The sequence below is a fragment of the Hevea brasiliensis genome, chromosome 16 (assembly GCF_030052815.1).
Source record: "Hevea brasiliensis isolate MT/VB/25A 57/8 chromosome 16, ASM3005281v1, whole genome shotgun sequence".
In the NCBI taxonomy this organism is placed as follows: Eukaryota; Viridiplantae; Streptophyta; class Magnoliopsida; order Malpighiales; family Euphorbiaceae; genus Hevea; species Hevea brasiliensis.
Genome location: NC_079508.1, coordinates 54,914,332 through 54,927,140, shown reverse-complemented (window position 1 = coordinate 54,927,140; position 12,809 = coordinate 54,914,332). Strand labels below are relative to the sequence as shown.

The 12,809-nt window shown below is 31.4% G+C and overlaps 2 protein-coding genes across 3 annotated transcripts; both read left to right on the top strand.

The window, feature by feature from the left end:
- Positions 1–2,112: 2,112 nt before the first annotated feature.
- On the top strand, positions 2,113–8,570 carry LOC110662316 (rhodanese-like/PpiC domain-containing protein 12, chloroplastic). Of its 2 annotated transcripts, none has more exons than XM_021821257.2 (8): positions 2,113–2,473; positions 2,607–2,723; positions 2,905–2,996; positions 3,134–3,234; positions 3,344–3,454; positions 4,538–4,646; positions 5,213–5,263; positions 8,094–8,570. In XM_021821257.2, exons 1-8 carry the CDS (start codon positions 2,254–2,256, stop codon positions 8,190–8,192), a joined length of 900 nt encoding a protein of 299 aa, XP_021676949.2. In that variant the 5' UTR covers positions 2,113–2,253; the 3' UTR covers positions 8,193–8,570. The 2 variants fall into 2 exon arrangements, with proteins under 2 accessions (XP_021676949.2, XP_021676950.2); XM_021821258.2 differs by lacking the exon at positions 8,094–8,570 and adding an exon at positions 7,406–7,662.
- Positions 8,571–9,324: 754 nt separating this feature from the next.
- LOC110662315 (calcium-dependent protein kinase 17) lies at positions 9,325–12,629 on the top strand. The gene is made up of 8 exons (XM_058137566.1): positions 9,325–10,449; positions 10,528–10,671; positions 10,762–10,914; positions 11,088–11,203; positions 11,284–11,451; positions 11,609–11,736; positions 11,829–11,928; positions 12,141–12,629. The coding sequence occupies exons 1-8, from the start codon at positions 9,783–9,785 to the stop codon at positions 12,234–12,236; spliced, it is 1,572 nt and encodes a 523-aa protein (XP_057993549.1). The 5' UTR covers positions 9,325–9,782; the 3' UTR covers positions 12,237–12,629.
- Positions 12,630–12,809: the final 180 nt, after the last annotated feature.

The following is a 12,809-nucleotide window of genomic DNA, read 5'->3' as shown; positions in this document are numbered from 1 at the left end:
GGCGGAAGTTCTATTTATAGAAACTTGAAAAGTGTTCTGCCCCGAACCCGACCAGGATTTTTGCGGGCCGGGTCCATTCATTAGTTCATTTTGCCAATTGCCTCTTTAATGTAACTTTGTTTTTGCTTTTACTTTTCTATGCTTATTTAATTTTATATAAAATAAAATTACTTTATTATAAAAATAAAATAAAACGATTTAATATACATATTTCTATAAAATTTTTATATTTTTTAAAAAAATACATACAATACATTTTATAAATCGAATCAATAAATTAGATATTGTGAATTTTATTAAAAATTTATAAATAGAAAATTATATTTACTAATATTAATAGGTTACTCATTAAATGTAACGGGTTACTTATTAATTATAAAAATTCTATAATAATACTAATATCTTAAATTTTTCTATAAAATTTTATAATTTTAATTAAAATTATAAGTTTTAAATGTTATATGTTATATTTTATTGAATTATTATATTTGATTAATATTTTATTTTATAGTATTATTAAAAAATTTTACATGTGCTTATCTTCTTTATGAAGCTTTTTTTTAACTTAGCAGTTTTTCATAATTAATTACTTTAAAAAAAATCATTTTATAAAAGTGTTAGGCTGAATAATAAAATTAAGTTAAATTATTATATATTTCACAATATTTTTAATTTTTTCATTGAATTTTATAATTTGAATTAAAATAATAGATTTTAAATATAAAAGATTAGATGACTATACATTATTTGGTAATCTATAATATATTTTGATAATATATGTGAATAATTTTTATTTTTTTAATAAATTTTCATTATTAATTATTTTATAAAAAAATTATTAATTTATAAAAAATTCATAATATTAATTGTAAATTATTTTATTTTTTTATTAATATACTTTTACTTTGTAATCATACAAAATATCATTAATTCATTTTAACATTAAGATATTTTTTGATATTTGATCCAATTGAATTATATTTTAATTAATTTAAATAATGTGCACTCATATTCAAATGATCTAAAAGACTTAAAATTTGTTAATATTTGAGTTAAATTTGAATTTTATATATCAAATATATGTTATTTGAATTTATTTATATAAATAATTAATTAATCTTATATTAAATTATAATAATATTTATAAATTTTTAATCACTATTTAAAATAAATAGAATTTAAATTTTGTATAATTGTCGATTTTGAAAATACAAATTAATCGTAAAATTATATTTTTACATAATTATTAATTAATCAATATAAAATTAAATGAATTAAAGTAATAAATAACAATAATAATTGACTTTAACATGAACATGGGAAATTTATAATAAATTTTAATCCATTTAAAAACTAATTTAATATTAATCATGAATTTAAATATAATAATTTTCATAGATTTATGATAACGATTAAAAAAATTTTAAAATAACTATGTATATACTATTGAAAAATATATAATTTTTACTATTGAAAATATATAATTTTAAAAATTTATCTAATTATTTTAAAAGTTTTATATTTAAAATATATTAAATTTAATTTTAAAATAAATTTTAATATCATCTAAATAATTTTTTAAAGAAATTTATTCTTCAATATTAATTTCATCAATAACACCAACTAAACCCTTATTGGACATAGAAAGGGATAATATACATTCTATCCTTACTTTATTTTTTTTACATAATTATTTTATTTTCACTTTGTTTTGTTTAGACAAAATTAAATTTAAAATTGTACTTGAAGCCAAGGAATTAACTCTAATTGCATTTTCATCATGTTTTACACAAAATCTTATGAAATGTAATTGAATTTTATGACCTTTAATCCCTCCTTATACTTTTCTCTATGATATATAATATTTAAAGTAAATATTTAAAAAAAAAGTACACATATTTTGGTATTTATAAAACTTATTATATTAAAAATATATTAAAAATAAAATAATTTAATTTTCAATTATATAATAAAAATAAATTTTATCTAATATAATATTTAAAAAGTAAATTTTTATTATTAAAAATATTTTCAGAAATAAGGTATAATTATAAATTTACGTTAAATATAATTTATATAAATATAATTAAATTTTATGTTTTAAGAATTATAATTATTTTCCTCTCACCTAAATGAAACAAAGCAAGCATAATCAAACTTCCGGCGGATAGAAGCGACCCAGTGACGGTGTGCTTTACATAAAGTTCCATTCTTTTTCGTCTCCGGCGTCGAATTCAAAAACCCGAAGCAGCAATGCTAAGAGCATCTCACCTTCCACTAATAACGTCACCTACTCTATCTGCTCTTAAACTATCATTGATTCCTATCCTCTCCCTTTCTTCTCATTCTTCTTCATCGCCTTCTCACCTCCATAAACTCTCCACACTTGCCTCGCCCAAAAGCAGGAAACCCAATTCGCCTTCTATTGGTTTCAAGCGGCTCCCTACCATGGTAGGCCATCCATGCCTCAAAGGTACATCTGGGTAATTCTAGTAAAGCTCCAGTCTTTTATTTCCCCATCGTTTTTCGGGTTTTCTACAAAGCTGTTCATTGTAGTTCATGACTGTCCTTTGCACTAAGAAGTCTCAATTTATGTGCTTTTTCAGCTTCATTTAGCTCTGGGAGTGGCTCTGTAGATGCAAGAGAGATATTGGTACAACACTTGCTTGTTAAAGAAGACGATCTTAATCTGTTGTTGGAGCTTCAACAGAGAATTTCAGCAGGTGAGTGTTTATGGTTGTGTTTGATGTGTTTATTAGTTTAATTAAATAATATTATTTTTCGTATTAAGATTCAATTTGATATTTTTGATTTGAAGATCATGTGAATATAAGTTTGAAAGACTGTAGTTTTATATTTGTCCTTTTACTAATTCAAAGTTATAATGTTGTTTGCTTTGTGAAGGAGAGGATTTAAGTGACCTTGCTGTGGAACACTCGATATGTCCATCCAAAGCAGAGGGGGGAATGCTTGGGTGGGTCAGAAAGGGGGATATGGTAAGTGGGTCAGATTAAAATTGAATTTTCTAACGCATCATTGGAAGGCCAGATTTTTCCTTGTTAACAGTAGCTGTTCACGTATAGCTCAATTTTACTTGGCAATTTTGATGATGATTAATGATTAATTGTCACAGGTACCCGAATTTGAGGAAGCTGCATTTAATGCCCCGCTGAACAAAGTTGTAAGATGTAAAACTAAATTTGGGTGGCATTTGTTGCAAGTTCTTTCTGACCGGTATACGGAAGAATCCAATTATTTTTTATTACTCTGCTAGAAAAGCAATCTCAGTGCCAAATCTCATTTTCTATGTTATTTTCTCCTTGATCTGTATTTTTGCCAACAGAGAAGAATCTTTACTTCAAGACATTCAACCAGATGAGTTTCATGTTAAAATGCAAGATCCCAAGTTTGTTGAAGAGTGTCAATTGATCGATGTTCGGGAACCTGATGAAGTGTATGCTCTCTTATTTCATTTTACTTCTAATTTTTGTTTATTTTTTCTGATATGTTTTGAAAATATTTGGGATGTCCACCAAAGTTTCTACTATCCAGGCTTAGGACTAGAATAGTTATCTAGATAATGTACATTTGCTGTTTCTTGTTTTAACAATTAACTTGATTAATCTATTCAATTCCATGAATCCTGACACTTAACAAATCATAGAATAATATAATTAAAAGTTTGCTGAGCAGATTTTCTAAGAATAATAACAGATGAAAGTTTTCTCACAATTAGTGACGGACGGAAATTTTAATCAGGTGGGCTTTAATATGTGTGTGTGTGTGTGTGTGTGTGTGTGTGTGTGTGTGTGTGTGTATAACCTTTAAAAATAAAAAATATCTATATAACAATACTCTTGCATAATTCAATAAACTACCACAATTATACTATCAGATGAATGATGAATCATCACCTTCATGTTTGTGTACATAATATATAATATATCTCGTATAAATATGCATAGTCAAACACATGGTAGGTCATAAAAGCTTTTTAATAAAAAATATTCTATTTAAAGAGAGAGGGACAAAAATGTAATGGAAGGGTTGAAATGTATGTTTTTCTAAATTTAAGAACTATTTAATTCAAATTTCAAAGAATTAGGATGTGAGTGTGTGTATTACTTAATATCAAGGGGTTTTTTATAATTTATTTTATTTTATTTTGGAACACAAAAAAACCATTATAACCTTAAAATTTTCTTAAAATCTTTTAAAATCTTGGGGCCCCTTGACCCCATGTTGGGTCTGTCCCTGCTCACAATGGTCATAGGGGAAAACACAATTGGCATAATGTTGTAGCTGATATATGGACTTCAATCAAGGAAGGGGGAGGAATCAATCGTTCTCTATCTCTGTATGCAACCCCCCTCCCCCTTGTTTGGGGTGTGTGCGCGTGTTTGTAGGTTTTCTGGAAGTTGTTGCCTTTTAAGGGTTCCCTGCGACCCCCATCTTCTGGAAGTTGTATGTCCATTTTATGTCTGACTGTTCTGATAATTTTTTTATTATTATTATTTTTTTTATTTTTTTACTATAGGGCCAAAGCTTCTCTGCCAGGTTTTGAGGTTCTTCCCTTGCGGCAGTTTGGAAGCTGGGGACCAGAAATAACTAACAAATTTGATCCACAGAAAGATACATATGTTATGGTGTGTACATTTATTCAATTTCAATGCAGAATATTCCCATTTTATTTTATTGTTCTAAAAAATAATGAGATGTTTTAAAATGCAAATATCTTAATGTATATTCATTTTCCCTTTCTTACTTGACTCTGAAGAATTCTATCATTCATTCTTGTGATTGCTCTTAAGTGGAAGCTTTTTTGGTTGGATTAAGTGCCTGTATGTGTGTACAACTAAGAATATCTGCCAAGTGATGTGCTCAAATCTAGCATTGCGTGTGTAACTTGTACTCTGATCCAATGTGGTTCTCCTCTCTTATTGAGGAAAAAAGATAGATTTCTCACTATTCTGTTTTATCTTATTTTTCTTATGTCCTACTGCCTAGTTATCTGTTTATTCATCTTCCAGCTGTTCAATAGAAAAATGAACAATTATTCTTATGACCTAGGTCCTTATTCTGTTTTATCTTATTTTTTTATTGCTTAATTGTTTGCTGGAGACCCTTTTCAGAAAAATAAATAATTCATTAGAACAAGAAAAAAAAGTCACTTTCTTTTTCTAGATTCCTAAAATATGTTCTTTATTTGCAGTGTCACCATGGCATGCGATCTTTACAAGTTGCTAAGTGGCTACAGACACAGGTAAAGCTGTAAAGCCCTTTCTACTGAAACCCTTCTTTCCCAAAAAGATACATTGCTTCAGGGCGTGTTTGGTGCCATAAGGAGTGAATATTGTCATCCTGTCATTTTATTTTTTTCTACTTGTTGTATAAGCTGTTTAGTTCAGGGGTTAATGATTATCAGAAATTTCACTTTTTGAATGTTTGATTTTATCATTCATATTTTTGGGTCTGACATATCCTTTTTTATCATTCATATTTTTGGGTCTGACATATCCTTGAGTGCTTGATATTTGGTCATTCATATTTCACCTTGTGCACTTCTCCCTAATTATTTAGTTTTTCACTTGTCCATCTTTTATTGCTAGTTGTCTTCTGCCAGTGATCAACTTCTACTTGTTACATTTTTTTCTGATGGCCATATCGAATAGTGAAGCATCTTTAGTGCTTCTCATGCATAAAAACAGTCTTAGCAAACTACGAGCTAATATCCATATGAGGCAATTTTATTTTGTAAAAAAAAAAAAGATTCCTACACAATGGATGTAATGCATCCTCTTATGAGTAGGCCAAAATGTGGAAGGATAATTTTGGTCCAATACCAAAAGATATATCTATTTCATTGTCTGGATCTCATTCTGGTTGTCCACTGAATCATTCTTTTTCTTTGCAAAGTTTATGATTTTTCCTGTGATGACTGAACTGGAAAAAGATGTGTTGCTTGGTTTGATTTTGATCATCAATTCCAGTTTGGGCTTTTAAAGTAAGCCTTCAGGAAAAAAGGGCTTTGTTGGGGTTCATCTCGAGGAAAGTTACTTTCCTTTAGAGAAAATTTTGGGAAGAAATTTTCATTTGCCAATTTAGTACAAGAATTTAGCTCCATTTCTTATCCCTTTGCCCCCCAAATTTGAAAATTTTGTTAAAGAAAATCTTTAGAAAAGATAAAATAGTAATATTTTATTACTTTCTTTTGGACATTGGGCTAAATTGACTGGAATATAGAAGTTGCATCCTAATTGGGCCAAGTAGCTCAAGAGCTCAACTCAACTCAACTCAACTAAGCCTTTATCCTAAAAATTTGGGGTTGGCTATATGAATTAGATTTCTCTACTCTGAACGATTTTGGGTTAAATCCTCAGAAATGTGTAATGCTTCTAGGTCATGTTGTACTACTTTTCTCCAGTTAGACAAGTAGAGCACATTAGGTTAGAGGATAGAAAGAAAAAAAGAGCTAGCTTGATTTTTTCTGTTCTTGTAAAGAAATTTGAAGCTTTGAACAAAATGGGCACTTGAGTCCTTGTCTTCTTCAACTTGGATATTATGATCCTTGACTTTTAATTTGCATATGCTTCAATCCTTCCATTAAGATAATATGTACTGCACCATCGCCATTTAAATGAAATGATCTTATAGTCCCTAAGAAAACTTAAAACTAATTATGAAATCAATGGCGAAATAGTTTTATTTAAAAACTTGGATACTTAAGTGTTTATTACATTAATGGAAGGACTAAAGTGAGTGAATTTAAACTCTATGGACCATTTAATCTAAGTTGGAAAAAGCAAGAAACCAAAACGGTATATTTTCTCTAAACTCAGAGGGAGGTGTTTCTAATGTACCCAAACCAAAAATCAAGAGAGCACTAGATGCTGCTATATATATCCTTGGGGTAGCTTAATGTTCAAGATGGCAACTTCTCTGGCCTAAATCATTGTATACAAGATGGCCCTTCCTGATAAAAGAATGGAAACAAAGGTATTTAAAAAAGGGAAGGAAATTCAGATGGGTCATATTGTTTATAACCATGCTTTTGCAAGCATGTTTGTGATGAAATTGTGTTGCCACAGTTGAAGTGCATTAATCAGGCTGAAAATTGAAACAATTGTAAGTCTTTCCCCAAAATTTTATAGGAATTTGGACTTCATTTTTCTTCCTTTTTCTCCAGGATGTGTGTGTAATTATATGTTTATATTATATACCATGTTTTGGGTAATGTCAGTATACTACTTACGCTGTTTATAACAGTGCATTTTGGTTGACGCATGCCTCTTATTTTCTACTCCAGTTGATTGATTTTATGTATTTTTAATTGATGATCAATGTTGCTTGGTTATTGTTATTCTGATTGTTCTTCTTTCTCCTTTAATTGAGTCTGATTGTTCAGGGTTTTAAGAGAGTATTTAATGTGGCTGGGGGAATCCACGCTTATGCTGTTAAGGCTGATCCATCAATTCCTACTTATTGACAGAGTTTGCTATTCCATCGATGAGGTTGCTTCACAGTAGTTGTACATTTCCAAAATGGAACTCTTTGAGAAAGAAAATTGTATTATGATGCAGCTGATATGAGAAGTAGCCACTACCAATTTTGCAGATATTATTCTGAGAAAGAGAGGGAGAATAAATGAGTTCATTTTGTTTCTGGTGTTTCGTTCACTATTATTACAATTCTGGAAGTGAAACTTTACTGGTGGTCTTGAATTTGGACTCGTTTTCACTCTCCAACCAACCCCGACCACATCAGCTGCAGTATAAGAAATAATTTAAACTGAATGTCTTGGTCTGGCCTCTGGGTGCAGTTTAGAACATAGATAGCCTAAAAAGAACCAAGCCAAACTTATTATACTAACAAAAATACGCTGTTTTACCTTTCATATGTCTCTATATGTGTGTTTCGCAGTCGGCATAAAGTACAAAGTTGTGTTTGATGTTTACATCTTGTTTTAATGGCTGTGTTATCATCAGTTTTGTGTTTACTATCAATTCCACTTTAGTTAACGAAACAGGCAAGTTAACTTGATCCCAGATGTGAATATTAGCAATAGCTTATGGCTTATTTGTTGTCCCTTCTAGCTTAAGAGGATCCATGTTGCCTTTGTGAAAAATGTGAGCTTCACAGAAGAAAACAAAGAAGCAAGAGCTGGGTGGTTTGTGCAGGCCAGATGGGAATAGTAGTAAAAGCTTATAGCTCTTCCTTTTTAGCTTAAGAGGATCGGTATTGGCTTTGCAAAAAATGTGAGCTTCACAGAAGAAAACAAAGAAGCAAGAGCTGGGTGGTTTGTGCAGGCCAGATGGAAATAGAAGGAAAAGCTTATAGCTCTTCCCTTTTAGCTTAAGAGGATTAGCATTGGCTTTGCAAAGAAATGTGAGCTTCACAGAAGAAAACAAAGAAGCAAGAGCTGGGTTTTTGTGTAGCAGTAGTTCAATCTTTCACCTTATACAAAATTTATTTATTTATTTTTGGCTATTGAGACGAATTTAAGAGGGATTTTCCAAATAAAAGGGGAAATTTTAGAATATAATCATTATATATCAAATTGTTTTATTATAGCTATTCATCAAGATGAGTTTTATGTGAATCTCATCATAACTAACAGTAAAAATAATCCATTATACATATAATGACTGTATAAAACAATTTTTCATGCGTTAAAAATTTTTAATATTAGTTAATATTTTCAACATATTTCTAATAGTTGAATTTAGATGTAATACAGTTAAAATATAACTTGAACATAATTAGAATAAATTATTTTCTTTTTAATCATATTAATTTATTTTTTATACATACAATTTATGAAATGAATAGCTGATTATTATTACTCTTTTTAGAATAAAGCATAATTGTTACTTTTTAAAAAAGTATAATTTAAAAATTTTACTTAATTAATATGCATGATAGACTTGTTTAAAACTTTAAAAATATATTATTGATGTGTTGTTCCGACATCATATTAAAACTTTAAAAAATATATTATTAATGTGTTTCTCTTATATGGTATCTTAATCTTAAAAATACACCGATTTAAAAGCTCTATATTTTTATGGACACATCGCATCTATATATATACACTATCCAGTGCTTTTATAAGCAAAAATAAATTACCATATGATTAAATTAATAATGTCCATAATTTGTAAAAAAAAAAAAAAAAAAAAGAACTTATCACTATGTGAGAGTTTTTTAGCATCCTCTTACTTTGACATTTCCAAGAAAAGAGGATGTGCATAAACTTGTTTGACGTACAGCTCCAACAATATGAAACCAGCAGATATAACTCTAATACTAATATCCCATTTTAGGGCAAAGTTCAGTTTCATCTCCCCAACCCATCTAACTATATATATGCATGATATAGTTGTAGTCTCCCAGCCCATTAGACTAAAAGGCTGTTATTTTCTTGATTATTTTGCCGGAAAATTCTCTCAACCTCGGTCCTTAAAATTCCTTATTTTCCCACTAATTTCAAAACACAAAACGTAAAAAGACTAATTCAAGAAAGTTCACATACCATAATCCTAAAATCCCTCACTATCAATCCTCTTCCTTTCCTTGCAACAAAAATCCAACCTGAGTCCTCTCTTTTTCCACATTTTTTTCTCTAACAAATCTCTCTCTTTCTATACATGTCTAATTTCTTTCTCTAGTCATCTCTCTCTTCAGAGACCACCCTTCAACTTTATTTCCCTCCTTAAGCGGCTACCACGCCACCGCCACCGCCACCACCTCTTCTTTGTCTCTCTCTTCCCGTAGTACCACAAATGGGCAATTGTTGCTCTCGTGGGGAATCCGGGGATGCTCCAGAAAATGAAAAGGGAGATCAAAGTAATAATCCAGGCAGTGCTCCCAATGAAAACACCACCACCCCACCAGCTAAAAATGCTCCTCCTTCTGCTTCTTCGGGCAAAGCTGCTCCTATTGGACCTGTCTTAGGCCGGCCAATGGAGGACATAAAATCAGTTTACACCATTGGTAAAGAACTTGGTAGGGGTCAGTTTGGTGTCACCCATTTGTGTACCAATAAGAGCACAGGCGAGCAATTTGCATGCAAGACAATAGCCAAAAGGAAGCTTGTGAATAAGGAAGATGTGGAGGATGTTAAGAGGGAGGTTCAGATCATGCACCATCTAACTGGTCAGCCTAATGTTGTTGAACTCAAGGGAGCATATGAGGATAAACATTCTGTTCATTTGGTGATGGAGTTGTGCGCCGGTGGAGAGCTTTTCGATCGAATCATTGCTAAGGGTCATTACACCGAACGTGCTGCTGCTTCTTTGCTCAGGACTATTGTTCAAATTGTTCATACTTGCCATTCTATGGGTGTCATCCACAGAGACCTCAAGCCTGAGAATTTCCTTCTGCTCAGTAAGGACGAGAACGCCCCCCTCAAGGCTACAGATTTTGGGCTCTCCGTCTTCTACAAGCCAGGTTAATTTTTTTTATCATTTCTTAATTTGGTCATTTCATTTCAACCGCAATAATAAATGGATAGATTTGATTTTACAGGAGAGGTATTCAAGGACATTGTTGGCAGTGCATATTACATAGCCCCTGAAGTGTTGAAGAGGAAATATGGACCAGAAGCTGACATATGGAGTGTTGGGGTCATGTTATATATTCTTCTTTGTGGTGTTCCACCATTTTGGGCTGGCAAGTCATCCTGTTCCATTTTCCAATTTTTGATGCATATCTAGACTCTGGTTAGGTGCAATTCTGAAACCATGACAATTTTGTTGGCAGAATCTGAACATGGGATCTTCAATGCAATTTTACGTAGCCATATTGATTTTACAAGCGATCCATGGCCTTCAATTTCACCTCAAGCTAAAGATCTTGTTCGGAAAATGCTAAATTCAGACCCCAAACAGAGGTTGACAGCCATCCAGGTTCTAAGTAAGTATAATTTCTGACATTAATTTTGATTTTTAAAATGCAGGTAAAATGTATACGAAAGGTGGGTTGATTTGGCTTCACGCCTAAACCCTTTTTCGAAAGTATGAAAAAGAAAAGAAAATAAAAAAGATTATCGAACAAGTTCTTGATGGAACCATATTTGGTTTCTTTAGGTCATCCATGGATCAAGGAGGATGGAGAAGCTCCTGATACTCCTCTTGACAATGCAGTATTGAGTAGGCTCAAGCAATTCAAAGCAATGAATAACTTCAAGAAAGTTGCTCTAAGGGTATGCATCAATCGACCTATTTAAACGAAGCAAATTAATTAAAATTTTGCTCATCTATCAACTCCCATAAAATTGTGCAGGTTATTGCTGGCTGTCTATCAGAGGAAGAAATTATGGGATTGAAGGAGATGTTCAAGGGCATGGACACTGACAACAGTGGTACCATAACACTTGAAGAGCTGAAGCACGGACTTGCCACGCAAGGGACAAAGCTATCAGAATATGAAGTGAAACAACTGATGGAAGCTGTAAGTTGTTCCATTTCCATTTGATAATTTCTCGGTAGAACAGAAACTATATTTGAGGGAGAAGAAAGCATCAGAATCTTGGATAATTCATTTTCTTCTAGTTATCAGAACCATTTAATGCATTTTCTTTGTTTTCTTATCCCCATTGGAAAAACAGGCTGATGCAGACGGTAATGGAACCATTGACTACGATGAATTCATCACAGCAACAATGCATTTGAACAGAATGGATAGAGAAGAACATCTTTACACAGCCTTCCAGCATTTTGATAAAGATAACAGCGGGTAATACCAATAGTAACAAACTAATTCAACTAATCAATTCTCAATTGTTAGCTCGGAATCAGTTTCATTGATATTTATGCTTGTATTTGTAGGTATATCACCACTGAAGAGCTAGAGCAAGCTCTTCGCGATTTCGGAATGCATGATGGGAGGGACATAAAGGAAATAATTTCTGAGGTTGACGCTGATAATGTAATCTTCAAAACATGCAATTTTATCTTTCCGTTTTTTATTCTTTATAGAAAGAATGATTCGTATATGCAATTACCTACAAGTTGCAACAACTAAACCTTAATCTCAAATTAATTGAGATCAACTATATGAATCATTTTTTGCTATTCAGCTTTGTTCAATCTTTTGATATTAGAATAACTGGAATGTGACAAATTCTTTTCTTTTTCCAGGATGGAAGAATCAACTATGATGAATTCGTGGCGATGATGAGAAAAGGAAATCCAGAAGCAAATCCAAAGAAAAGGCGTGATGATGTAATTTTTTGATTTGTAATGGTGCATTGGTGGCTGGGGTAAAACAGAGATGATTACTACATTGGTGAGCTTGGCATTTCAAGTAGGTGGAGAAAAGGTTTAATAGAGAACGCACATATATTAGAGGCCTGGATGAAAAAGGTTGGAGAAATTGTGTGTTGAAGGGAGGGGATTTGGGGGAGATATGCATAAAACAAAAAACAATTGGTGGGCTGCTAGTTCTCTCCCTCTGTGTAAACAATGTAATCATTTCCAGAAGAGAACTAGTGCTTAGGAATTTAATGATACTTCTTATTGTATGTATGTATTGTTATCCAATTTAGGAGTACACATAAAGGATTATTGTTGCCGACTTGCTAACATAAAATTATTATTAATTACCATTGGTAATACCATTGAACGCTATGGATAGCGGCAGACGTGCAATAGCGATGGAGAGACCGCTATTGATGGTATACACTAATGCACTATTTATTGTCCTCAAGATATTTATGGGATGTGCCAAGAAAAAATGATAGATTAATTAGGTTATACAACAAAGAAATAAATGTATATGAATACTGATGTGCATGACACAAAGCTTTG

Excerpts from the sequence above, each read along its gene's own strand:
- LOC110662316 (XM_021821257.2), top strand. The coding sequence starts at position 2,254 with ATGCTAAGAGCATCTCACCTTCCACTAATAACGTCACCTACTCTATCT. Across the intron at positions 2,724-2,904 it reads TCAACAGAGAATTTCAGCAG|GAGAGGATTTAAGTGACCTT; the intron begins GTGAGTGTTTAT and ends TGCTTTGTGAAG. Across the intron at positions 3,455-4,537 it reads GTTCGGGAACCTGATGAAGT|GGCCAAAGCTTCTCTGCCAG; the intron begins GTATGCTCTCTT and ends TTTTTACTATAG.
- LOC110662315 (XM_058137566.1), top strand. The coding sequence starts at position 9,783 with ATGGGCAATTGTTGCTCTCGTGGGGAATCCGGGGATGCTCCAGAAAAT. Across the intron at positions 11,204-11,283 it reads TCAAGAAAGTTGCTCTAAGG|GTTATTGCTGGCTGTCTATC; the intron begins GTATGCATCAAT and ends AAAATTGTGCAG. Across the intron at positions 11,929-12,140 it reads CTGAGGTTGACGCTGATAAT|GATGGAAGAATCAACTATGA; the intron begins GTAATCTTCAAA and ends TTCTTTTTCCAG.